Source organism: Castor canadensis, chromosome 9 (genome assembly GCF_047511655.1).
Source record: "Castor canadensis chromosome 9, mCasCan1.hap1v2, whole genome shotgun sequence".
NCBI classification, from domain to species: Eukaryota; Metazoa; Chordata; class Mammalia; order Rodentia; family Castoridae; genus Castor; species Castor canadensis.
This window is the reverse complement of record NC_133394.1, coordinates 20,189,757-20,216,354: the sequence shown is the minus strand read 5'-3', so window position 1 is coordinate 20,216,354 and position 26,598 is coordinate 20,189,757. Positions and strand designations below refer to the sequence as shown.

Sequence of the window (26,598 nt, the reverse complement as noted above, 5' to 3'; positions counted from 1 at the left end):
TTCAGTTTGCATGACATCAACAATGTCACACATTATCTTGTTCCATCCTACCCAAATAGAAACCGTCCCTTGTCTAGCATATCCACATTGTATAGGCTACTCATCCATTAGTAGCTGTTTTGGTTATCAGATTGACTGTCACAGCATCACAGCACGTATGTTCAAGAAACCCTTATTTAATAATGACTCCAGAGTGCTAGAGTAATAGTGCTAGCCAGTCAAACAGGCCAAAGAGAAACCATAAAGTGCTTCCTGTAAGTGAAAAAGTGAAAGTACTCTAAGATATTTTGAGAAAGAGACCATACTCACATAACTTTTATTACAGCATATTGTTACAATTGTTCTATTTTTATTATTGTTAATCTTACTGTGCCTAACTTACAAATTAAACTTTATTGTATGAGTATATGTATAGGACAAATATAGTACATATAACAGTACCTAACTGTATTACAAATGAGGAAGGAAAGGAAGGAAAGGAAACAATGCAGACAGTGAGAACTGGGCTCAAGTTATAAGACAGGAAGAATGAGTGTTAAGACTGGAATAGGATTATCAGTACAAACTCATGATTTTAATACATGTGTGCACATATGTGCTAGCTTACTTTCCTAGCTCTGCTCACTGAGGGGCCTACAAGCAATGACGCTCCAACATGGATAAATGTACCTGGTTCCCAGCTCTTAGTCTCTAAACACCGTTCTCCAATAACAAAGCACCAACGCTCTTAAGGAGAAATAGTGGACCCTAAGGCTGAGACAAGAAAATTCAGGACAAACCTGAAACATCTGCTGGTGTCAAAAAAAAAGATGGGGCTTGTCCAAAAAACACAGAAGCTAACGTCGCAGAACTCTTAATGGTCAAAGCTAGAATAAAATAAACAATAAAAAAATGATAGTACTACATTTAAACACACAGAATAAAAATAACATTAACGAAACCATACTGACATAAACAAATAACCAAAAAAGTAAACAGGGGAAAAGAGGCGCTTTCTTAACAAAAGACCTTCAATTAAAAATACAAAGAGGGGGATTGGGGATTTAGCTTAGTGGTAGAGCACTTGCCTAGCATTCAAAAGTCCCTGGGTTCAATCTCCAGCACCACAAGAGAAAAAAATATATATATATTTATACAAATATACTTATATATATGTACACATATATATACATATATACATACATATGTACACACATATATATACATACATATGTACACATAAAGAGAAAGAAAGCAATTAGGAAAACATCAGGCAAACATCACAAACATTGAAGATTAAGATTCAAAACGTAAACAGCCAACATTTAAAGAGATACAGGATTTGCACAGTCTCCAAGTATCATCCACAAGATATTTATCAGCTAAAATGGGAAAGGCAGTAATTTACTTTGGAGAAAGTTAGCATACCAACTTAACCAGATGATCAAATAACCATACACAGTAAACATATCAATATTATAAGCCCCTTAATGCAATGTACTGAGGATATATCATTTTTATGGTATTCCTGCCAAGAACCATAAGCTTAGACCAGTTATGTGAAACATCAGACAAACATTTTCATATATGAAATGTCACAAACCTATTGGCTTGTATAATTTACAATTTTTAAAGCCCCACAAATTAAGAGACATTCTAAAAAATAACTGATCAGTACTCTTCAGAAGGGCCAGGGTAGGGCCGGGCATAGTGGCACATGCTTGTAATCCTAGCTACTTAGAGGCAAAAGGGGAGATCATGTTCCAAGGCTGTCCTTGGCATAGGCATGAGACCCTATATGAAAAAGAAACTAAAGCAAAAAGGGATAGGGGTGAGGCTCAAGTGGTTTAACAGTTGCCTAGCAAGCAAGAGACCCTGAGTTCAAACCCCAATACCATAAAACAAACAAACAAACAAAAAGGTAAAGGGAAGTGTGAGAACTTACAGATCAGAAGAGACTGGAGTAATAACTAAATTCAATGTGGGTTCCTGCAAAGGATCCTGGAACAGAAAAAGGACAGCAGATGAAAATCTGGGTTAATTCTAATGAGGTCTGTAGCTTAGTTAACTTTATTACACCAATGTTAATTCCTGACTCTTGATAACTATGGTTATGTAAGATGTTAGCAGCAGGGGAAGTGGGGTGAAGAATATAAGGAAATTCTCTGTACTATTTTTGCATCTGTTCTGCGAGTCTAAAATTAGATCAAAAAGTTTTTGAATAACAGCAAGAAATTCTGAGCAGAGGTAAAGGAATTACCCTTAGAGGGAAGCGATCTCTTCCACTGCGACAGGAATAGGAGGAGGAAGGAACCTACAGAAACAGTGAAGAGTGGACTGGAAAATAAAAGCCAGATTGGGCAGTTCACTTTCACTGTCTTACTTTCTTGCAAAATAGGAGTCACCATCTGTTCCACTGTATTTGTAGACAGTAGCACCAATTAAGAAAATACATTATCACTCAACTCTAGAAAAGACCAAAGTAACCTGGGGCAGATAGGGAAACAACAAAATCCTGAGAACTGGAAGGACAGGTAGTAAATCCATGCTACTCATATTTGAAAGGGCTCTGAGCCACTTCACATTCATACTCTGAAGGTATGTCACTCGCTACTTTGATGACTAACGTGCGTGGGAGTGACGAGATTTGAAAAGCTAATGGCTTGTAATTTGTGCTGTTTAAGATATTCATCTTCTGCTTGAGGGCCAGCTCAGTAGTACAGCCCATGCTTGGCATTAGCAAGGCCCTGGGTTCAATCTCCAGCGCCCCCTCCCCACAAAAAGATATGTTTTCTCATCCTTCTATGAATTCATTTTTCTTAAAACATTAGCACGGAATGAAAATTACTGCTATAAACTACCACCAATATTCAGGCCTCACAGGCCAATTATACTGGAAGCCAAGAATGACGTAAGTCATTGGTAGGGTTGTCTCCTCTCATCAGCCACAGGTATTAACTGATGCATTTAAGGACCAAAAGCCTACAAAGCAAAGTACTAATTGGCATTTGTAAAAATGTGTACATAATATTACCTGAAGTTTGTAAGTCACTTAACTGGTATTAAACAATTACTTTGATTTTACTATAAAAATCATCTTTTGATTTTTATAAACTGAATAAATCTATCCAGAGGGAAAACACTTCATAATTTTTAATGTGGGAGAATTTAATGAGGGAAAATTATGCACTCTACAACTCTTAAATGCATTTAGAGTCTTATTTGGACCCTGGGAAGAGGGAGCAGGAGGTGCTAAACTTTCTATATCTCCTAAGATAAGAGGAAACAAGACTCCACAGATAGCAGAAAATCAAGCAAAAAGCCTGCATTCACAGTCTCCATGGTATCACTGGCTTTAGACTCAGAAGTCCTTATAGGATCTAATACTACAGGATGAGTGCTGCAGAACAGAAATCATAGTTTAAGGTTTTCAAATTAAGGCGCTCATATACCACAGGACATGTGAAATAGCATACCCAGCAGGGCACAAATAAACAGAATATATATGGTGTACCATACCAGGACATGAATTTAGATTCTATCTTTCTATCTATCTATGTATTACCATGCTGGAAACTGAATTCAGGGCCTCATGCTTACTAGGCAGGTGCTCTACCACTTGAACACTGCCAGCCTTTTTCTCATTGGTTATTTTCCCTAAAGTCCAATGCAAATGGTACTGAACTGAAAATGGCTTATCACATAAATTCAAAGTACACACTTCCTTTCATAAACAGAATAACTAAATGACAGCTATCTATAACTTTAACAGCTATTTTGATAGACAACTGCAAATCATTTTAGATACTAATAAACTAAATTCAGGTTGATCTTTGAGATAGACAAATCCATCTAGAGAATTAAAAAGTAGAAAGCGCTGACCAAGTACAGCTAATTCTTAATTACAAGTAGTAAAGAGAAACAATTTAAAACTCAATCTAACATATAACTATGCCCATCCTAATTACCATAATCAATTTTTAACCAAATAACAAAATTAACTGTTTGGGGCAATTTTTATGTTCCCCATTCAGAGTATGTTATGGAGAAACCAATGAGAAGTAAAATGATAAGTCTCTCAAAACTACATTACTCTGAAAAGAAAACTAGAACTAAATTATTCAGTGTACTGTAGCCTCATTCATCAATAGAGGGCTAGCTGAGTTCCAGAACATTACCTGTGAAGCCACCAAGAACCAAGAGGTACAATGTGTTCAGGGTGTGCTGTAACTGATTCCATTCCAAGATCAAATATCTTGTTATTTGGTATTGTATGTATGAACTGTTTTTCTTTTCTTTCTTTCTCGTTTTTTTTTGGGTGGTACTGGGATTTGAACTCAGGACTTCATGCTTATAGAGCAGGCGTTCTACCACTTGAGCCATACATCCAGTCTATTTTGCTGTAGTTATTTGGGAGATGGGGTCTGGCAAACTATTTCCCCAGAGTTGTTTTTCTTTAGTAATGGATAACTAGAATTACTGTAACTGTTACTAAATTTCCCAAATTATATCAAATAAATTCCCTCAAAATTCACAGGTAATTCTTTTCAATGGAAAAAGGCTCAAGGTAAGTAACAATATAGCTTAATACAGATGCGGATCATTACATATAAAAAAATATGTAGATATGTGCATATACAAGAATTAGCATAAACACGTACATTTCTTTGCTCTGTCTGCTGAGAGGACCTAAAGGCCAAGATATCCCAGTAGTAATGAGGATACACATAGCCCAGATATTCTTTCTAATACCATTTTCCAATAAAAGGAACCAGGGCTCCTTAGAGAAATGGTTAATTCTAGAACTGAGGCAGGTAATACACTAAAGGAGCCTAGACCATCTTGTAGTACTGTTATAGGAATTTTAGGCCCCAGACCCAAGCTCCTGGATTCCATAGGTCTGGTCCAGCCACTTGCCTCAATATGCCAAATAAAGGGAGGTCAGGAGAGTTAACTGATGCATCCAAGCCATACTGTGGGAGGAGGCAAGGTTGCATTTTAATCCGTCTTCCCTGTACAGACATTTGCTTTACTTTTAAATAGAGGAGAAAGAATTGGGGGGAAGGAGAGAAGTGTGGCTAATTATGAAGCAGCCCAGTCACAGATGTGTTCTTATAGTCATAGGTGGTGGGTACAAGTGGTTCAGTAGCCCACTGTCTCAGGATTGATCAGAGCGCTTTTTACAAGAGTCATTGCTGCCTGGCAGGGGGTCTGTCCTGCAGAGACCCCGATGTTCCTTTGCTTACGGGTAGTTTCCATTGTAAAGATGTTATAGGATCAATCTTGTCCTTCCTGGACTCCAAGGTGGCTGCAAGGTGAATGGCTCAGAGCAAAGACAGAGACCAAATGGAGAGAGAGATGCCAAGCTTTTCATTAATTTGTGGGCCCAAGTAAGGAGTCAGTACTTTTTAGTAAAAGCAGCTTCTGAGTACCTATTTCAGTCTCAGAAAGTAAAAACAAATGAACAACAAAAAGAAGTGCTTAGTCGCATACCTGTAACTCTAGCACTTGGAAGGCGAAGGCAGGAGTATCACAAGTTAAAGGCCAGCCTGGACTACACAGCAAGACCCTGTCTCCAAAAATAAATAAATCAATAAATCGCTCAATGATGAGGGTATGTTAAAGAAATATGGAAATTAACTAAATGAGGGCTGGCAGAGTAGATCAGTGGTAGAACGCCTGCCTAGCAAGCATGAAGCCTCTAGTTCAAATCCCAGTGCTGCAAAAAAAAAAAAAAAAAAAGAAAAATTAACTAAATGAGCTCCCAATGGCCAAAACTGGAACAATTTGAACAATAAGTTAATGTACTACTGGATTATAATCCAAACTATAAAATAAGTATTCATAAGTCAATACGGATTAAATAATTGAATAAGTCAATAAATGGGAGAGAAGAGACAAATCTCCTTTACAGAGTATTTCCAAAAAATGTATGTAAATATTCCACCCTTAACGAGGTAGAGCATTAATTCCCCACTCTCCAACAGTGTAGTTCACGGAGAGATTTTTTTCTCCATAAAGTACAGCATTCAAAGGAAGGGAGAAAAAAGAGGAATGTCACGGTGGACAAACCTCAAACCAGGTTTTACCTGATCTGGGTTAACATCCACAGTGCTACGTCACCCGAACAGTATGTTCCCTCAATCATGACGTAATGGCAAAACCACTGTAGTCTTCCTCCCAAAGCATGTTACCCTGTCTAGTCATGAGGAAAACATCAGATGAATCCCAACTGAGGAACAGTCTACAAAACCTAACTAGTACTCTTCAAAACTATCAACTTGTCAAAAACAAGGAAATCTGAGAAACTGTCAAAATCAAGAGAACACATGAAGACTAAACAGAATATGGCACCCTGGATGGGATCCTGGAACAAAAAAGGAAATGAGAGGAAAACTGAGGCAATGTGAATAAAATATGGACTTTAGTTAGTAATTATGTGTGAATGTTGGTTCATTAATCATAGCAAATGTGCCACACTAATGAAATCTGTTAGTAATAGAGGAAACCTGATATGGGGTTATAGAGGAACTGTATCCCCAATGCACAGAACTATTGGTGCAATAATTCTGAATATCTAAAACCACTCAAAAATAAGTTTATTATAAATAATCTAAAAGTGTTATATTTTATATAACTATTAATAACTTACTTAAATATTTGAAAAACTGGCAACTTAACTATGCTATTTTAAATATTAAATTTATAAAAATTTACACTCAATATGTTATGATCTGAATCTTTAACACCACCAACTTAGCAATTTAATGAGACAATATTTAGGTGTCAGCTCCTGAGCTAGGTCCTAGAGATTCAATAATGAGCCAAAAAAAAGACAAGACATTGTCAATAACTTCATGGAGTTTGTTCCACTGAAGAGAAAGACAACCTTATAATTCAACAAACAAATGACAACTGCAGAAAGGCATGACGCTGTTACTTTAATCTGGAGGGTTAGAGTATTCCAAAAGGAGGCGAAACTTCATTCAGCTCAGATGAGAAGGATGACTAGGAGCTAACAAGTGAGGTAAAGAAACAATGATCCCAACAAAAAGAAAAGTGAAAAGCATGTGCAAAAACCCTGCGAAAATGGCAAGGAGCAAGTCAGACACAAAGGATAGAAGGAGGCCAACATGGTTGAAATGGAGACTTTCCCAGAACATAATACAAGCCAAGACTGGAGAAGTTCACACTGCTAAGGAGTTTTATTTTTAATGCACAAGGGGAAGAAGAATAACGTGTTTCAAAATAAATCACAGTGACTTTAGGATAGATAATGGATTAGAGGGGGGACAAAAGTACACAAGAACGAGGCTACTGGCAAAAGCAAGGTATAAACTGAAGTGGTGGTAGTGGAAAAAGGAAAAAATAGGTTCAAGAGCCATTAAGAAGTAAGATTAATAAACCCTGTGGACACAAGTGATTTATCAGGAGACAGATGTTAAAGATCACTGTGAGATTTCTAGATTTTATAATGAAATAATGGCATCATTCACCAAAAAAAAAAAAAGAAAGAAAGAAAGAAAGAAGACCAATGTGCTAAGGGTTTGGAGGAGAAGGAAGGGAAATCAGTTTAGTTTTAAACATACTAGATTTGAGATACCTTTAGGATACTCAGAAGAGGGCGTCAACCATACAGCAAGATACCAAGATCTGAGCTCAAAGGAGATAGAAAACACTCATGCCCTTAGAAAAGTTGATATCTTTATCCCAGAAAAGCAGCTAACTGTAATCACCAAGTATCCAAGAAAAACATTAGACTTAGACTTTGACCATCTGGATTTAGTTAAAAACCTGAGAGAAAACATGGCAATAGTATTTTATCAGCTAAACAAAACTGCTAGGCACCATGAGGAACACTGAAGATTTTTTAAACTTTGGTTCAGTAATACACTAATTACGTAACAAAACACATAGCATTTTAAGGTTTTAGCAGGGCTAGTGAATGTTGTTGAAAATGTTCTAAATCTGCACTGATTAATAAAGTAGTCATTAGCCACAGTGGCTGGTGAGTACTGCAATGTGGCTGACACAAATGAGGAACTGAATTTTGTATTTAATTTCAACTAACTTAAACAGCCACATGTGGCCAGTGGCTATGGTATTAGAGAGAACAGGTTTAGACCTTCCTCAGATATTATATCTGATCCTCAACAACTACTTTTTGAATTAACTGGGGAAGGGGTCATGGGGACTGGGGAGTAGAAGGTATAACTATTAATAACTTATTTCTATATATTTGAAAAACTGACAATTTAGTCTGGTAATTTAACTATGCTATTTCAACTATAAGTTTATAAAAATTTACACTCAATGTCTTATGACCTGAATCTTTAACACCATCAACTTAGAAATTTAATGGGCCAGTATTTGGGTGTCAGCTTCTGAGCTTTGAACTTTATTTCAAGAATATACAGTTTAGTACTTTGGCAACTGAAATATTTTTTAATCTTAAACATAATTAAGTGCACTATAGAAAAATTAGGAAGTCTAGAAAGAGGAAAGAAAAAATCATCTATAAGCCTATCTTTAAGAAATAATGTAGAGGTCAGGTACAGCAGTTCACATCTGTAATCCTATCCTACAGGCATAGATTAGGAAGATCATGGTTTAAGGCCAGCCCTGGCAAAAAGTTATGGAGACCCCATCTCAACAAATAAGCAGGGCAGGGTGGTACAAATCTGTAACACAGCTAAGCAAGTAAGTAGGAGGATATTGATCTGAGGCAGGCCCCAGCAAAAACTACAGATGTTATTGGAAAAATAACTAAAGCAAAAAAGGGCTGGGGGCATGACTCAAGTGGTGAAGTGTCAATCTTGCAAGCTCAAGGCCTTAAGATCAAACCCCAGTATTACCACTGAAAATAAAAAAAAGTAATTTATGGCTAGGAATACAGCTTAGCACATGCAAGTTCCTGGCTTCATCCCTGTCACCAAAGGGGAAGTAGACGGGGTAGGAAAAGAAAGATCTATAATTAATATTTAGCCATCTATGAAGAAGACCTACATTTTTTACCATTTTGTTAGACATACCTGCACCACTAGTGGCTCAATTTACTATCTTTCACATTTCTCTTCTGAACCACCTCTACCCTAAACACCTTGGAAATCTTGGAAAGCCATCATCTCTAGACCTCTACCTGAAAACTATGAAAGATAAACACTCAACAGTTCACCTGCCATACTTCCCTTAGCAATATTACACCACCACCCTATCACACCACCACCCTACCACCAACGTCACACACACTTTAACTAGAACCTGATCTCTACTTTCAAGGTCCTGGAATTATCTAGTCACTGCAATGAAAAAACTACAAGCTTTGGAGTCAAGCACTTTGATTATGAGTCCTGTGATTCTTCCAACACTTTGATGATCTGGGACCAATAATTTCTTCTGGTTTCTGTACCGTTTCTCCATTTGTTAATAATAATAATAAAAAAGACCTTCTAATACACAGATAAGATCTATAACCAATGCTGAGTCAGAGTTGCACTCAGTGAAAGATAACCATTATGGAGCTCCATATGCCTGGCACTGTCCCAGATTCTAGAAATAGCACTCAAAGCAGATAAAGTCCATCCTAGACATTACAGGTACTACCTGAACCCTGAAAACTCTTTCTACCTGTGGCTTGGATTCTTGACCCATCCTTTTTAGGAGTATGACCCTATACCAAGCACTTTACCTAAATTTCAATCTCTTCACTTCTAACAGGGTAATTTTACTGTTCTGCCTATATGTCATGGCTGGAGTAAAAATGAGAATGCAGCCAGAGTGCTCTGTAACCTATTACATGCTAAACAAATAAGAATTAAACAACGAGTAACATTTGCTTCTCTAGGGCAAAGCATTCCATCCAATGTGCCAAGAATGGATTACAGACGTGATTACATTCTGACACCCACCCCCCCACACACACACACAGCTTTCAGGAAGCTCAGAGGGCTTACCTACGGTCTGAGACATAAATAGAACCATTTTTTATGTGTTCCATAATGCAGAGAACTTCAGAAAACTTGCTTTAAAATACTATTTCCTTCTAGCAGACACTGGAACTAAGGATCCCCTCTTCTGTTTGACTTTAGGCCTAATCCCCAATTCTGCTCTTCTTATGGTTCAACTCCAAAAGCAGTATAGCACTGCTCCCCAAAGGATCAAAGAGAAGGGAGTCTGAACCTCAAGGAACTGCTATTCCAACATGATCAGACAAAAACAAAACGAAGAAAAACTCCTAGGTGCAAAAATGACAATAAAGCCATGTTTTCACAAAACTTCTGAACAATTACCAGTTGTTCTGGTAATTACTACTTTCAGAGACCAAAATATTCTAAAACTTCTTTTTTTGGGAAAGGATCTGGTTTTTCCTCCCTGTCATTATAGGCTAGGGTAGAGCATCTACCCTACCTGGTGCTTAGCATGCACCAGGCCTTGGGTTTGATCCCCAGAAACACAAAACAAAACAAAACAAAACAGTTATTCACATTGTAGTAATTCAGGTGAAGTGATAAAGCCAGACAAGACCTTTTGACTTTTGTATGTCTTCATAATGAATTGACAGTAGTTCTGGAAGTAGATTTTAAAGAAGACTGCCTACTTAGAACAATATTCAATCAGTAAGTATGTATGCTAAAGGGAAAAAGACTGTTCATAAAGATACTAAATAATCTTTTATAAGAAATCAACTGCTAAAAGAAAAATGCAGCACCTTCCTATACCCACCCTAAGACAAAGGCTTAGAAGAACTGGAGGAGAGGGTATAAGAGACAGGAGGAAGAATAAGAAAGGAAAAAAGAAAAGAGAGTATGCATGCGTGTGTGTGTGTGTGTGTCCAGATGTAGTTATAGAGTTTTATACATACAGTACATATATGTGTATATATACACATGTATATATGTATACATGTATACATATATATGCATAGGTATAAAGCATATATATAATGCATATATACAATGGCTGCCTAAGGCTAGTAGAAACCAAGAACAAGATTATTTTCAGACCCTTTTGTTTTATAGCTTCATATACATCAGAAGTAACACTGGTACATATCTGACTTTTAGATTGTCATGGACCCTAAGTTGTCATCTTCCAGTCATAATAATACTTCTAGTTTTCTATCCATACCTGTATTATTTTAAGTACCCTGCTGAATTTACTCCTTCCTCCATCCCAAATTTATCATTCTGAAATCCATTTATGCTTCCAGATCTTATGTCAAGGTTATAACCTTGATTTTCATAATTTCCACCCCTCTTATGTCGTAATACACACTCCCCAACAGACTCACATCCATCTGCATGAAAAAACTCTATTTTCTACCACTCCAGAGACCACCTTCAAACTCACTTCTTTTTGTCACACTTTTAGTATGGACATTCAACTAGGTGTTCATCCACTAAAGAGTAAAAAGGGAAAAGACCTCTTTTGGGGGGGAGGGGTGGGACTGGGATTTGAACAGAGGGCTTCACATTTGCAAAGCAGGCACTCAATCACCTGAGCAACACTTTCAGTCCATTTTGCTTTGGTTATTTTGGAGATGGGGGGTGGTCTCACAAACTATTTGCCCTGGCTGGTCTCAAACCACGATCCTCCCAATCTCAGCCTTCCAAGTAGATAGGATTACAGGCGATAGCCACTGGCACCCAGCTTGAAAAGACCTTTTCTTAATGTCTGGCAGAATATCAGGTGAGCAATCAACAATTCATTCCAAAAAGCTTGCAATGGAAGTATAATTGAAACTGTCTAGTGTAGAGTCACACACTTAGGATCAAACCCGGGCTCCACCAGTGTTACTCCGTGCAAATTATTTTAGCTTCAGCTAGACATTCAGTTTCAGTCTCTTCATCTACAAAAATGGGAGGTGTTAGCCACCTTGTAAGGTTGCTCGGAGGAGTAAATGAGATAATCACATAAAGCCCTTAGCATAATTCCTGGCACACAGTAAGAAACAAATGTAACTGTCATTATGGTGTTAGATATAATTTATCTTCTGAATTTGTCATTGCCTTAAAAGGAAACTAATTTAGCACAACTTAATCTTTACCAAGTTAAGTTGATTGCTTCCCCAAGTGAGGATGCTACATAGGGAGAAATCTATTTTACTGTATGAGCAGAACCAACTGCTTAATTTAGACAAATTATAATGCGGACCAATGATTATGATTGTGCAGGACCCTTCAAGCTCTAACAATCTATGAAATTAGCTTCAAACCTTCAGAATTTAAACCAACAATCAACAAACAATTCACAACCAAGTCAGTAAGCAAATAATGCACTCTGAAACTTACGTGAAGCTTGGAAAGATTCTAACTTAGAAGAGAGAAACAATCATTAAAATACCTAATATATAAAGGATATATATTAGGTATTTTGTAAAGCAACAATATACCAAGAGCTTATGGACTATACCACTCAAGCATCTGTGCCATTCCTAGCAGAGCCAAAGCCCAAGGCAGATGCCTCAACTGGAAAGCAAGAAAACAAAAGCCAAGTTCAACCAGAATTTTGATGTTTTATTCTGAGTTGAGCAGGTGGGTTGGTGATACTTAAAATGTATTAAATAACACAATCAACTTATAAATCCATTGAATTGTCAAAGCAGTGCCACAGCCAGTCATTCCTAAAAAGAAATCTCAAAACCACAAATCAGGAACTTACTTAGTAGACACTGTTGCTTCCTTTTGTAAGTCTAGGAAGGAATTTAGAAACACTGAAGTTAAGAAGTAGTGGGAGATTTCAGTATCAAGCTACAATCCCTTCAGTCTACTCTCCTTAGCCCCCAAGGAAGCCATATAAATTTGCGAAAATAACAGCTCCACAAACAACCTGTTTTCACTAACTTCAACAAGAAACTGTCTGAGCTAAGCAATGGTTTCTATCAATCTGGACATTGTATATCTCTGTTGAGAATTTGATTTAAAAAAAATGGACATTCTTCCCAAAAGAAAAGGAAAGTATTCAAACAAAATTCTGCACATAGGGGTGGGGATAAAGAAGACCCCCTAAAAGTCACTGATAACTACAGCACAGGTCCAAACTCATAATCTAGGATTAAGGCAAATCATAATCCAAGGAAAACAAATTTATCAATTCAAAGTAATTGAGGCAGGGAGTTTAATCCAGAAAATAGAAGTGGAAACATTTTCTATTTTTCCAGATAATGCATTAGACTTTGTGGTTGGAAGAGGGCGTTGGTCTGTTGAGCAAGAAATAAAAAAAAACCCACAGGAAGAAAAGTATAATTAAAACAGTGCTAAAATACAGTACTTGTACTTGCTCTGAAAGAGCAATAATGAAATGACCAATTACTGGAGGCGGTATGGAGAGCTGAGTGAATGTCACCAATCCAATGCACTTTTCTAAGTCAAGGAAGTTAATTAAATGGCAATCGGGAACACACCCTTGCAGGGGAAAGCACTGTTAATGAAAAGTCTTGCAATTCTACCTTTGTTTTTTCCTGTCAAATAAGAACTGAGTGACTTACTGTAGGAGAAAATAAAAGGGGGATGAGGGCAGAAATCCTAAAGGATCTGCAGGAAATGTAAAGCACAAACTTTTTGAGATCAAAGGACTCAAGAGGAAGATAAGAACAAAGCAAAGAGAGCAATAATAAAATTAAAGGGGTGGGGGAAGCCTAGTGTCTAAAAATTGTTCAAAAAAAAAACAAAACTTCTTTCCCTTTCCTAGACACGTAAACAGCACTAAATTGGCAAGGACGCCCGCAGTGGTAGACAGGGTGACAATCCCTTCTCCACAACTCCAGCATTCCTTGGACGTCCTCACCAGCAGTCAGGCTCGGGACACTTCATGGGCAGGGCCCCTCCCTGCACCGCTGCCAGATGAGCCTCTCCAAGGGAGTATCGAGAGAGAGAGAGAGAGAGAGAGAGAGAGAGAGAGAGAGAGAGGGAGGCGCGCAGAGAGGGAGGATGCAGGGAGGGAGGAGAGAGGGAAAGGCTGGACACTCAGTCAGGAGAGACCTGGATTCTGCAACCTTTTTCTGCTCAATGCATGCATGCAAAGCCGGGGTGCCGCCCTGCAGCGCCGGTCCTCCCCCTTCACTCCACTGCTTTTGGGGCAGAAGTGCGTGGACAAAGTCGGGAGCGGCGAGCCCAGAGGTGGCGTGTCCGCCCCCCAACCCTCTCAAGCCATCTTCCCCCTCCTGCGTCTGCCCCAGCGGACCCGCTCGGTCCTCACCTGTCTATAGGAACCCGGCAGCGCTCAAGTCCAGGACTATCCCGGCCGCTGCTCTCGGGAATTGCCTCAACCCTGGCAAGAAGTGAGCGGAAACGCGACCCGGACCTTTTCCTTCTCCCCTCCCCCACGCACCTCGGATCCTAGGGGGCGGGGAGCAACTTCAGCTGTCACAGTCTCACACTGACCAACCGCCGAGGACACTCGGATCAGCGACCGCTCCAGCCGGCCTCCAGCACCAGCACCCGGAGCAGCCAAGCCGGAAGTGAGGAGACCGGAAGTGGTGGTGTCCTTAACCCTGGACGGCCTCTCGCTCCAGAAATCGGGCCCGACGCCGCCACGTCTCGATGGTGCCAGCGCACCTCCCACGGGACTCCCTCCGCCCCTCTCCAGAGGCTGGCCCCGCCCCCTGTGCGGCCCTAGCAACCACATCCGGGGTTCCGCCGTTGCCCGGGTAATTTTCCGGCCGCGGCTGAGTCGTGCAGCTTGCGCTCCGCTCCTGAGACGTCCGCTGGCGCGCCGACCTGCTCTCCAGTGGCTGGGGGTCTCCCGAGTCTCCTGCGTCTCTCATTTCTCACCCCCACACCCCAGCCTCACAAGTTAAGCGTCGCCCACAGACGGCGCGCCAAGGCCAGGAAAGGTGGAGGTGGACGCAGCGTCCTGCCACGCCATCACCGAGAACCCAAAGCCGCTTTCTCAGCCGCCGGGGAGCGCGAAGGTTAATCCGGCCCCGGGGGCGGGGTGAGGGAGGGATGGAGAGGCCTCCGCGCCCCCGCCTCCCCAGGTCCCGGACAGTCCCCTTTCCAGGCCACGCCACTCGTGCTGTTCCCTCGGAGGGACTGGACCCCAGCGCCCACGTCCTCGACGCTTGTCGCGCGCTCTGTTCGCTCGCGACAGTCCGTCCCTAATACTCGTGCTTCTCCACGTGACCGAGCTCTGCAGATCGTCGTCCTGTCTGCAGAAACCGCTCAACCATCCCCTCTCCGCTTAAGTCCAGGCCCCAACCTGCACTTCGGGTCCTCCCCCGACCCCAGCCCCAGCACGGAATCGGGGGACAGTGGTGCTACACGTACCTGGCGCTCCCCGACCTATGGCACGCATCTCCCTTCGAACGGCTTCCCTCTGACAGCCTTGGTTGTGCATCTTTATTGTGATTTCGCTAGTAATCGCGCACATGGCGGGATTCTTCCCTTCCTTGTTAGCTGACAGACAAGGCATTTTTAAGGGCAAAGTACCCCAGACAGAGCTCTACCTCTGCATGCTTCCACGAAGTTTCAGATAGACAGTGAAAACAGCTCTGTGCAGGTATCTTCCCCGGGTTCGTGAATAGTAAACACCTGTGACACTAAAATCTGAGACCTCCAAGATATTGCCTCTTACAGAAACAGTACTGACACCCCAAACAGCAATTCAGTAGAAAGGAGACTTCCTTATAGTGGCTCTTTGTAAGATAGAGCAAATACGTGTGCCAGCTCACTCAAGCCCTAACTTCAGTTCTGTTCAAAGCCATCGTCTTGGTTTGGAGCCATGAATCTTTTCAAGTCCAAGAAAAGGATGCCGATCCGGAGTGATCACTGCTCTTACTGTGTGGGAACAAAGTAGCTACAGAACTTGTAGCTAAGTGTACATTCTTCCCAGCGTTTCGGAAGGGTGACTTCGGACGTGCCTGGCAGGGCTCCTCTGTGCTTGAATGATGCAGACAGTGAGCACTTAACAGTTAGAGCTGCTATCTCTTTAAAGATTTCTGCTTGCTGTGTCTTGAGTTTAGCTTCAGTCTAGTCTGTTAGACATCTTAGAAGTGTTTCTTATAGTAAAAAGGTGGACACTTGCTTTGGGGCTTTTTGCCCTTAGCTGGTTAGTTTTCTTGGCAACTGTTGATGATTTTGATAGATTCTGATGGACTTGGAACTAATGCTAATTGCTCTGTGCTGATGATGCTGTTAATTACATTGACTAGTCTTCAGTGCAGTGAGATCCATACTGTGTATGATTAATCCTCACCCATGGTATTATAATGAGCAGTAATATATACAGGACTGCTGATTTTTACTGCCCCAAGGGAAATTAGAATGTGGACTGGTCCTAAGAAAATATTGGAAGCTGGTCAGGTATGATGGTACACTACTATAATCCCAGCTATATGGGAGGAGTATGTAGGAGGATCTAGGTTGGAGGCCAGCCAGGACAAAACATGGAAGACCCTATTTGAAAAAGAACTAAAGCAAAAAGGGCTGGGAGTGTGGCTCAAGTGGTAGAGGGCCTGGAAGTCCTAAGTTCAAACTCTAGTACTGCCAAAAAAAAAAAAGTAGCACTGGAAGTTCCTTCAGCTGATGATAGAATTGTGAAAAATTGTGTACATCCTTTGGGATAAAAGAAGCAGAAGCTAATGTGCTTTGGATTTAGGGAATTTCGTCCCTTTTTTTTTCCCCTTGGGGATCAAACCAAGGGAATGAGGAAAAATTTTGATGACGGAATTTTAACCTAATCCTGTCTAGATGGAGACTTATTTTCCCTTCTTTTCTTTCTTGCCCCCCTCCACCTTTTCTTTTCTTTTCTTTTTTGCCAATACTGGAGTTTGAACTCAGGATCTACACCTTGAGCCACTCCACCAGCCCTTATTTTGTGAAGGTTTTTTTGATATAGAGTCCAGGGCTGGCCGCCATTCATGATCTTCCTGATCTCTGCCTCCTGAGTTGGTAGGATTACAGGTGTGAGCCACAAGCCCCGGGCTCCCCCACTTCCTTTCTTCCCTCCTTCCTTCTTTCCTTTCTTCCATACTAGGAAGTATGGAAGGCTTGGGGAATTCTGCCAGTCTATTCTGTTAGAAGAATAGAGGATTACCATTCTTCTCACTTGGATGGTTAGAGAGCTAGGGGGAAGAAAGGGAATAGCTATCTGTCATATACAGTGATGAAAAGTTAGATTCTGTTTATTCACTGAGCATGAGGAGGACTCTAGTGGCCTTCCTGTCTTTCACTGTATTAGGAAAGAAAGGAGACAAACAGATTAAAGACTATTGTTTTAATCTTTGTACATGAAGTAAATGTGCATGCCTCCTTTACCTCTGGTTTTGATGCTAAATGCTGTATACTATTTATTGATATTATTTTCTCATGAAAAGTTGCTACCTTCAGATCTTTTCTATGGGAATTGTGGTTATCTCCGAAATTCCATCACTCTTCATCAGTAGTTCTCTCCCCCCCCCCACCCCTGCACAGTACAGAACTTGGTGCTTGCTAGGAAGAGCTCATGGTGTAACCTATAGAAACAAACCTTTTATTAGAGAATGCTGAATAATGGAACATTTTAAGAACTCCCAAATAGAACAAGGCATGGTGACTCAACCATAATCCCAGGTACTCGGGAGGCAGAGATTGGGAGAATCAAAGTTGAAGACCAGACTGGGCACATATGAATAAAATAAAAATTAAAAAAACCAAAAAGATGGAAAGACCAGACTGGGCAAAAAAGTTATAGAGACCCTATCTTAAAAGAACAAGCAAGGCATGGTGGTGGATGTCTATAATCCCAGCTATGTAGGGAACATAGGTAGAAGGCTGGCCTGAACAAAGAGCACAAAAATCTATCTAAAAAAAGCTAAAGGGCTGGTGGAATGGCTCAAATGGTAGAATGCTTGCCTATCAAGTGTGAGGCCTGGAGTTCAATCCCCCAATAGGCTACAAAGTAAAGATGTACAGTGTGAGTTACTAGGGTTTCTTGCATTTTAAGAAAGCTTTATATCAGGTACATGTATGTCAGGTGCATATACTTCATTCATTCATGTATAGACGAGCTTAGTGATGTTAAGGCTCTAAGAATCACTTCTTTCTAAAGCAGGAGTGTTCTCATGCATTTGTTATAACAGCCGAGGAAACTTCTCTTGTGATCCTGTCACTCCTCTCCCTCAAAACCTTCCAGTGGTATTTGTGGCCATGCTAAACAAAATCTAATTCCTTATCCTGGCGTTCAGGGCTTACCAAGGTCTGGCCCCAATCTTGCTTTCTTGTGTATACAGTGCATAGACAACTACAGAAGCTTTTATTTATTTATTTATTTATTTATTTATTTATTTATTTATTTATTTGCAGTTCTGGGGTTTGAACTCAGGGCCTACACCTTGAAGCACTCCACTGGTGATAGTTTTGTTTGTTTGTTTTTTGATGTTTGCCTGGGCTGGCCTTGAACCTCGATCCTCCTGATCTCTGCCTCCTGATTAGCTAGGATTACAGGCATGTGCCACCAGTACCTGGCAGCAACACTCTTTTTATATGCTCATCTAGCCAACTAATAATATAGCTATCAATACAGATAGGAGGATGTAGTTACGTATAACTATTTAATGTGCTTCATGCTGCCCTGTAATTGCCCTCCTACAAGTTTTTACTCTCTATTCTCATTAGCAGAAACATTTTCTTATCTCTCCTTGTATGTCATGTCTCGTCTGTGCTATACAGTTGAGCTCAGGTGCTACTTCTATTATGAACTTACTCTCTTCCCTGTGAGAATTCATTTTTGCCATCTCTAACCCCACATCTCTTGATCTGAGCCCCAATTTGGTTGACCTTATTCTACTGTTTCTGCATATCTGTTTCCCATGATCCTTTTAAATACTGAACTATGGACTCATTTTATTCTCTCACAGCACCAGGAATCTGACTCACACTGCTTGACTTATGGAATTGTGTTATCTGCTGAACACCAGGCAAATTCCAGAATACTAGCAACTGCTGCTGCTTAGACCAGTGGTACAGGTAGGATATGTGGATATGGTTGCTGTCTCTTTGTAGAAGACAAAGAGTGAGTGTTTGGGAAGGGGTTGAGTCTCTGCTGAGGACTGTAAACTACTGATAAAAGAGAGTAACTTATTACCTGTAGATAGTCTGAATGGGAAGAGTGCAATTTTATGTTTCCTAATCCTGGGAATTTTATTATAATATGATACAAAAAGAACATTAGAGTTATAAAAAAAATTCAACCATAAAATTACTGAACTTACTTGTAATTCAGTTATCTAGAAGGAATACTCACCATTTTGGACCAGTGTCTCTTTTTCTTCCTCTGTATCTTTTTTCATCCATTTACAAAATTGCTATTGAGAACCTGTACTCGCTGGCACTGAGCACTGCAGGAATAGCTATGAGCCTCTCCCCTCAGGTAATTTGCAGTATTTGTTGCTATATAGTTTCATATTTTACTTTTTTCACTTAATATGCCATAGATTTCCCTCATACTATTAAATACTGCCCTCAGTGTCAGGAGTATTTCAACATGTTTCTTAAGTGACTTTAAGTAACCCTTTTGTTGTGCGTGAAGATCCTTTCTAGCTTTGTCTATAATTATATAACAGCACGAGGACTATTCTCGCAGACCTCCAATGACTCTTACCTTGTTTTATTCCCTCCTCAAGAACATGATGGGATAACACTTCCATGATCAATTTTACAGATGTAATTAAGGTTACTAGTCAGGTACTTTTTAAGTTCGTCAAGAGGGAGATAATTTGGATGTGTTTAACCTAATCACATGAGCCCTTTAAGAGTGGTTTTCTTGTGCAGGAGAGGAAGCCAGAGAGATTCAAGAGGAGGAATGTTCTGTGTTGTGAGGTAAAGAGGGCACAGACAAGGAACTGATGGAGACTCAGATGCTGAGAGTGTTCCTACCAACAGCCAACAAAAGACCAGAGACCTCAGTCCTACCACAGCAAGGAGCAGAATTCTGCAAACAACGCCTATGGCCTCAGAAGAAAATTCTTTCCAGAGCATCCAGAGAAGAGCCCAGCCTCTGAGTGACAGCAGGATTTCTGCTTTGAGAGACCCTAAGCAGAGGACTCAGTTGAGTCTACCTGGACTTCTGACCTACAGAACTGTGAGATAATAAATAGTTGTTGTTTTAAGCCACTAAGTGTATGGTAATTTCTTACATAGCAATAAAAAATTAGCACATTTGTAAGAAATTATTTTTACATCTGTAATTATTCCTTTGGGATAAAATTCTAGGATACAGACTTGCTAGTGTGCAGCCAAGAAAACAAAAAAAGTTATACACATTTTTAAGGTCTTTACCCTTTATAAGTTGTTACTGTTTTCCTTTATTTTGTTTTTGAGAAAGGGTCTCACCATGTAGCCAAGCTGGCTTGGAACTTGCTATGTAGCCTAGGCTGCCCTCAAACTTGAGATCCTACTACCTCATCTTCCCAAGTACTGAGATTAGAGATATGTACTACCACACCCAGCTTCCCTCCATAAGTTTTATACCAATTTATGTGCTTCCTAATAGCCTATATTACCATTCTCAAAGGCAAAAATAAAAAATATAGCCAAATAAAAGAGGACTTATATTTTCCTTATTACTAGTAGGAGTGACCACTGTTTCCTTTACTTGGAGTTCAGGTGGCAGATCTGCTTTGCTTTGTTGCTGGTCTTTGGTTACCTTTACTGTTAACATAAGGAAAAATATTCCCTGGCTTGTAGCACAGTATTTCTGTGTTGTAGTGTGTGTGGGGGGACAACGATTAATGAGCTCAATTGAGAGGATGAGTACTTATAAGAAATGTTAGTCACTGCCACTACTCCTTAAAAAAAAAGCCAGACATTGTATCTTGGGAAATTGGAGAATGCTTACTTCATTGCTTAAGTAGTATTGGCATCAGAAACATGATAGTTTAGGGATCTGCTGTAGTTTGCCTTGGAAAATTGTAGCTTTGACTTTTTTTTAAAGGAAATGCTTTAGTTAACTGGGGAGGGAGGGTGTTGCAATACCTTTCTAAATAAAGATATCACTGTTTTCAATTTGATCAAGGCAGCCTGTAATCTGGAGTAGTTCAGATTTTGGATTTTTGGGGATTTGGAATAGTTATAAAGATGTTACCCCGTTGAGCATTCCTAATCTATCAGTCCCCTGGGTTTCAGATACAGGGTTTCAGCCTGTATTGTATCACTGTAATCAGGATGGGGTAAAGAGGAAATTGAAGTTGCTTTTTCTATAATCCTTGTTGTTTGAGACGACAGAGTTTATTTCTGACAAATGAAATAAGGTAGGAGGGAGAGAGGAGACAGAAGATACTTTTTCTCTCTTAGAGAGTAATTTTGGTCAGTTCTTTTTTTTCTTATAAAACTGGTTCTTGCTACCTCAATTTTCTGAGTGCTGGCATCTTCCTAATAAGAGCAAAGTATTAAAAAATTTTTTTTGATAATTGCAGATTTACAGGAAAGTGTATGGGGAGACTCTATATATATGAGCAAGGTTGTTGTTTGGTTGTTGGTTTTTTTTTCCATCAGTCAAATGATCAAATCTTACTTAGAATGATTACCCTCTAAAGAATCAAACAGGGTTCACAGCATCGGTAATGGTCTGTTCCTCCACAGAGGCCTGATGTTGTTCTTTTTTTAAATTTTATTTTATAGTTTTTACATTTGCTTGCTTGTGTATACATTGTTTGGGCCACCTCCCCACCCCACCCCGCCTTTTAGTATTGGAAGTACTAACTTGGTTTGATTCTGGGAGCATAGAATGTGTAACTGTGGCCAGAGAAGGCCCACTAGTATGATTCAAGGGAGCTATAGCATAGTAACATCAAAATGCCTGGATCCAGAATGCACTCAATCACAACTGTGTGGCCACTGAAATCCAGTTTTGCCTTCCTTGTTATTATTTGGTGAGTTTTTTTAGTTGGTTGCTCTTTGTTTTCTTTTTGTGGTTCTAGGAATTGAACCCAGCACCTTACCCATGCTACACCCTTTTGCTTTTACCCAGCCCCTTTGCTTTATTTTGTTTTCGAGACAGTGTCTCTTCCTTTTTCCTTGGACTGGCCTCAGACTCTCAATCTTCCTGCCTCTGCCTCAGCGCAGCTGGAATTATGGGTTCATACCACGACACTCAACTGTTGTTATATTTTTTGGGATACAGGTAATAAAGCACTTCAGAAGAGAAATTCCTGAACTGTCATCATTATTATTAAAACCTTTTCACAACAGCAATTTAGAAAAACAAATGTCTGTTGGTAATTCCTATAATAAAGTGTTCCTTTGAGTTGGACAACAAGAGCAGAAGAATTTTGACAAAAAGTTTTGCACAGATAATGCTGTGCAGGCTGGGTATGGCAGTGCACAACTATAATCGCAGCATTCGGGAGACTGAGGCAGAAGGACCACAAGTACAAGGCCAGCCTGGGCCACACAGCAGGACCCTGTCTTAAAAAAAAGTCTGGGAAACCTGGAAGTGGGGGAGAAGAACGGGGTGCCACACAGTGGTAATATCCACTCATCAACTCAGCTTCTGGTTATCTGGGCTGCAGCAGGCAGGAGCAGGTAGATTCTGGTAAGAGGTGCTGACTGAGGCCCTGTAACTGTTCTCATACTACTGCTGGCCTTAAAAAGAGTCCTGCTTCTAGCAGATGTTTAAGGTGGGATTCTTGTTTCCATTTGCGGGTGGGATTTCATAAAATCCCTGGATTGCAGATTCACACAGCTAACAGGAGTTAAGAAAGAAGGCGATGAGATATTTGCCATATATTTGTTGTTAAATCCCATGCTGGGTGTCTCATACTTGCTCACTGAATCTCACTGTGAGGTCAATCCTGTAGTACCCCTTTTACAGATAAGAATGCTGAGGCATTCTTAAGTAAGTGAGTAGGACTGAGTAAATACTAAGTGGCAGAGTCACTTCTCAGTCCAGATCTTTCTAGCACCAAAGCTTATGTCCTTATACTGTAATAAGTCCCTTTTTTATACATGAGTAGTGGAAGTCCTGTGAAAGTAAGACCCATGATCATCCTACTTTCTGCTTTTGGTTTAGGTCTTTTTCTACATTATACCCTCTTTGTCATCATTGGAGTTTGAGGGGTTTGCTTGTTTTGGTGGTATTAATGTTTGAACTCAGGGCCTCCCACTCTTGCTACACAGACCACTTGAGCCTACCTGTAGCCCTACATTATGCCCTCTAAATAACATGTTTATTCCTGTGCATTTTCTCAAGTATTTCTGACCTGGAAATGTTCAGGTAATGTATTAAATTGATATAAAAGTTTAAAAGATTTTGTTAGTTTTTAGGTAGAGTGAGATTTAGATTTTTTAATGGAATTATCAATCACTTGATTTTTTTTTTTAGTGAAATATTTTCTACCAGACTCCTATAAGGAGACACTGTCTCCCATGTGCTATTAAAAGTTAAGCCTCATGACTACTGTCTGACTATGTTTTTTTTTTCTGTTAGAGAAGTCAGAGGGTACAGTCTGTGACTTCATGTAAAAAATAGCCATCAAGGCATCATTTTTAGTTCTTTAATTTTGGTATGTTCACAGTTTCAAAACAGATTAAATTTGTCTGATTTACTTCAGTGGTATATATTACAAAGCATTCAAAGACAAGCGAGAACTCAGATGCACAGAGGAGAGCTAGACTGCTTTTTATGGAGAGGCCCTTCAGGAGGTAAGCATTTTCCTGGAAGCTTTGGTTCTAGCATTTTCAGAAACATCTTCCCAGTCTTTTCATCATTAAGAGCATGATAATTGGTATAAGTATTCTTTTTCATATTCAATTGACACGTTGCTAATTTTTTTTTTTTTTTTGCATTTTCAAGAAGATGAACTGGCAAGTTATAGAAGAATCCTGCCATTTTCTGCTCTACCCTTGAAGAGATTGGGAATTTAATGGGTAACAGTTATATGAAAATTTTTTGAACTTTTTTTCCTTATCTTTGAGGCCTTCTGTGGAGAATTAATAAAAGGTTGAATGTGTGTGTGGATAAAATGGATCATCTTAAAGGATTGAAGTTCCAAAAATATACTAGCAAGACGGGACAGGTTTGGCATAATGAGACTTCTATTTTAGCTTGACTTCTGGAACAGTGAATAAACTATAAACTGAGCTACCCAAGGTCCTAACAAGGAAGATTCTCTTCAAAAACATCCTAGCTGCATCTAACATTTCAATTTCCTGAGGAATAAGACTTACTAGACATTTACCAACTTGTAATACATAAAGTGGAGTAGAAAGCAGCAATCTATACGATACTAAAGAGCAAATGAAAGAAACCCATCCCAGGAAGGAAGAGAGAAAGCTCTACAGAAGCACCTACTGAGATGGCAGAAGCCTCGGTGGACACCTCAACTCCACCCGCAACAGTAAAGAAGAAGAAAAGTCTGTCCATTGAGGAGAAGATTGATATCATAAATGCGGTGGAAAGCGGCAAGAAAAAAGCAGAGATTGCAGCTGAGTATGGGATAAAGAAAAATTCATTGTCTTCTATTATGAAGAATAAGGACAAAGTTCTAGAAGCCTTTGAATCTCTGAGATTTGATCCAAAGAGAAAAAGACTGAGAACTGCTTTTTACACAGATCTGGAAGAGGCATTAGTGAGGTGGTATCGAATTGCTCAGTGTCTAAATGTACCGGTTAATGGTCCAATGTTGCGTCTAAAAGCTAATGATTTTGCCCAGAAACTGGGACATAATGATTTTAAGTGTAGTAATGGTTGGCTGGATCGTTTTAAATCCAGGTATGGTTTAGTATTCAGGGCACAACCTGAAGAAGCCACAGGTACATCAGTAGACCCTTCAATTGTCTGGCACCAAAATATACTTCCCTATTATTTAAATGATTATCATCCGAAAAATGTTTTTAATGTAAAAGAGACTGGACTGCTTTATCGAATGTTGCCTACAAATACATTTGCATTTAAAGGAGAAACATGCTCAATTGGAAAGTTATGCAAAGACAGGGTAACTGTGGTGGTTGGTACAAACATGGACGGCTCAGAGAAACTTCCTTTGCTCATTATTGGAAAAAACCCAAGTCCACATTGCTTCAAAGGTATAAAGTCATTGCCTGTGGATTATGAAGCTAACAGAATGGCATGGATGACCTCAGATATATTTGAACGATGGATGCAGAAGCTCGATGAGAAATTTCAAGCCCAGCAACGAAGAGTGGTGATTTTTGTTGATTCTTTTCCTGCACATCCAGAGGTAAAGAACCTAAAGTCCATTGAGTTAGCATTCTTTCCATCATGTTTATCTTCCAAATTTATAGCTATGAAACAAGGTGTTATTAAAAGCCTTAAAATCAAATATCGACATTGCCTTATCAAGAAATTTTTAAGCTCTGTTGAAGGTAGCAAAGAATTTACGTTTTCGCTATTAGATGCAGTTGACACATTGCATCTCTGTTGGAGGGCTATAACCCCAGAGACTATCATTAAAAGCTTTGAAGAAGCAGGGTTCAAGTCTCAGAAGGGAGAAGATGACCCCCCAAGTGCAGGCGGTGACACTGGTCTTGATCTGGTTCCGCATGCTCTGAAGGCAGGAGTGGAACTTCCGGAAGGCTTGTCTGTAGAGGAGTATGCTGCCCTGGATGACGAGCTGGAGGCCTGCGAACGGGCTCCGGACGGCGGCTCAGAGTGGAACAAGGAACGGAAATCAGACGAAACTGGATTTGATACTTCTGACGAAGAGGACATCAGTGAGCCTCTAGAAACACAACCCTCCTTACCATCAAAAACTGAAGCAACAACTGCTTTAGATACTCTTAAAAGATTTCTTAGAAGTCAAGATATGAATGATGGCCTTCATAATTCTTTAGCAGACCTTGAAAATTTTATTAACTCCATATCACCTAAGTAATTACTTATTGTAGAGCATCTGAAGAGTAATAGTTTTCCTGATGTATTTTATTATGTAAGGTATGTAAAAGAGAAACATGAAAAATGAAAAAACAATCTTTTAATTGCAAAAGCCTTTGATCTGAATAGCAAAGCTCCTTAGTAAATAGTGATTAAGGCAATAAAAATGCAAAATCTTGTTGAGCAAGGTTTTGGGGAGTAGAAAAATATGTTTCCGAGGCTTCATGCTTAGCACATGTAATGTACATGTTAGACATAAAAACTTCAGCTGTCTGCATCATACACATCCAATTGATGATTGCTATTTTCTTTGTATTTTTTAAAGTTTGGATCTTGTTCTAGAAAATTTTAATTTATCTCCCTAGTCTAAGAAAAAAAATTCTATAGCTTAGATATTTATTTTCATAAAGACATATATGCCATATGTATTCCAGCCAAACTTTTAAGTATCAAAGTAGTCTAGCTAATCTTCCTAATTAAAAATTACCTAAAGCTTTAAAAATAAATTCTGACCTCCTTATACATCAAGATGATTAAAAGTAAAAAAAAAAAAAAAAAAAAAAGATTAAAAGTATATATCATCATACTACTTTCAAGTCGTTTGTATTTAAGTTCAAATGAAAGGCTGTGACTCTCAGGTGGTTTGTCATCTGTCACCAGAAGAAATGGATCCTTCTAAACACATGTGTTTAATAGAAAAATACTTCACTGAAACATTTATTAAGCTCATATATTTATACTTTAATAGTATTACTCTTAAGAAGTAAATGTGAAGAATGTAGTTACTAAAAAAAAAAAACCAAAAATTAC

At 39.6% G+C, this 26,598-nt stretch overlaps 2 protein-coding genes across 17 annotated transcripts in view; one reads left to right on the top strand and one right to left on the bottom strand.

Annotated features, from left to right (window-relative positions):
* Arfip1 (ARF interacting protein 1) overlaps positions 1-14,737 on the bottom strand; it is a 97,626-nt gene extending 82,889 nt beyond the window's left edge. For 3 of the 13 annotated variants that reach the window (XM_020185830.2, XM_074041305.1, XM_020185838.2), the window contains exons 1-2: positions 14,308-14,446; positions 1,925-1,980 (exon numbers count right to left, since the gene is read on the bottom strand). Coding sequence is in view for 3 of the 13 variants with exons in the window: in XM_020185826.2 (XP_020041415.1) it covers positions 14,308-14,604 (297 nt within the window). In the remaining 10 variants the exon portion in view is untranslated. Of the gene's footprint in view, positions 1-1,924; positions 1,981-14,175 lie in introns of all 13 variants that reach the window. The other 10 variants (XM_020185826.2, XM_020185827.2, XM_074041304.1 and 7 more) reach the window with 5 other exon arrangements.
* Positions 14,738-14,750: 13 nt separating this feature from the next.
* On the top strand, positions 14,751-26,374 carry Tigd4 (tigger transposable element derived 4). Of its 4 annotated transcripts, none has more exons than XM_074041296.1 (5): positions 14,751-14,890; positions 18,815-18,923; positions 19,728-20,037; positions 23,507-23,597; positions 23,749-26,374. In XM_074041296.1, exon 5 carries the CDS (start codon positions 24,251-24,253, stop codon positions 25,787-25,789), a length of 1,539 nt encoding a protein of 512 aa, XP_073897397.1. In that variant the 5' UTR covers positions 14,751-14,890; positions 18,815-18,923; positions 19,728-20,037; positions 23,507-23,597; positions 23,749-24,250; the 3' UTR covers positions 25,790-26,374. The 4 variants fall into 4 exon arrangements, with proteins under 4 accessions (XP_073897397.1, XP_073897398.1, XP_073897400.1 ...); XM_074041299.1 differs by lacking the exon at positions 14,751-14,890 and adding an exon at positions 14,905-15,477; XM_074041298.1 differs by lacking the exon at positions 14,751-14,890 and adding an exon at positions 15,484-15,874.
* The last annotated feature ends 224 nt before the right edge of the window (positions 26,375-26,598 follow it).

Coding starts and splice junctions, on each gene's coding strand:
- Tigd4 (XM_074041297.1), top strand. CDS start 24,251: ATGGCAGAAGCCTCGGTGGACACCTCAACTCCACCCGCAACAGTAAAG.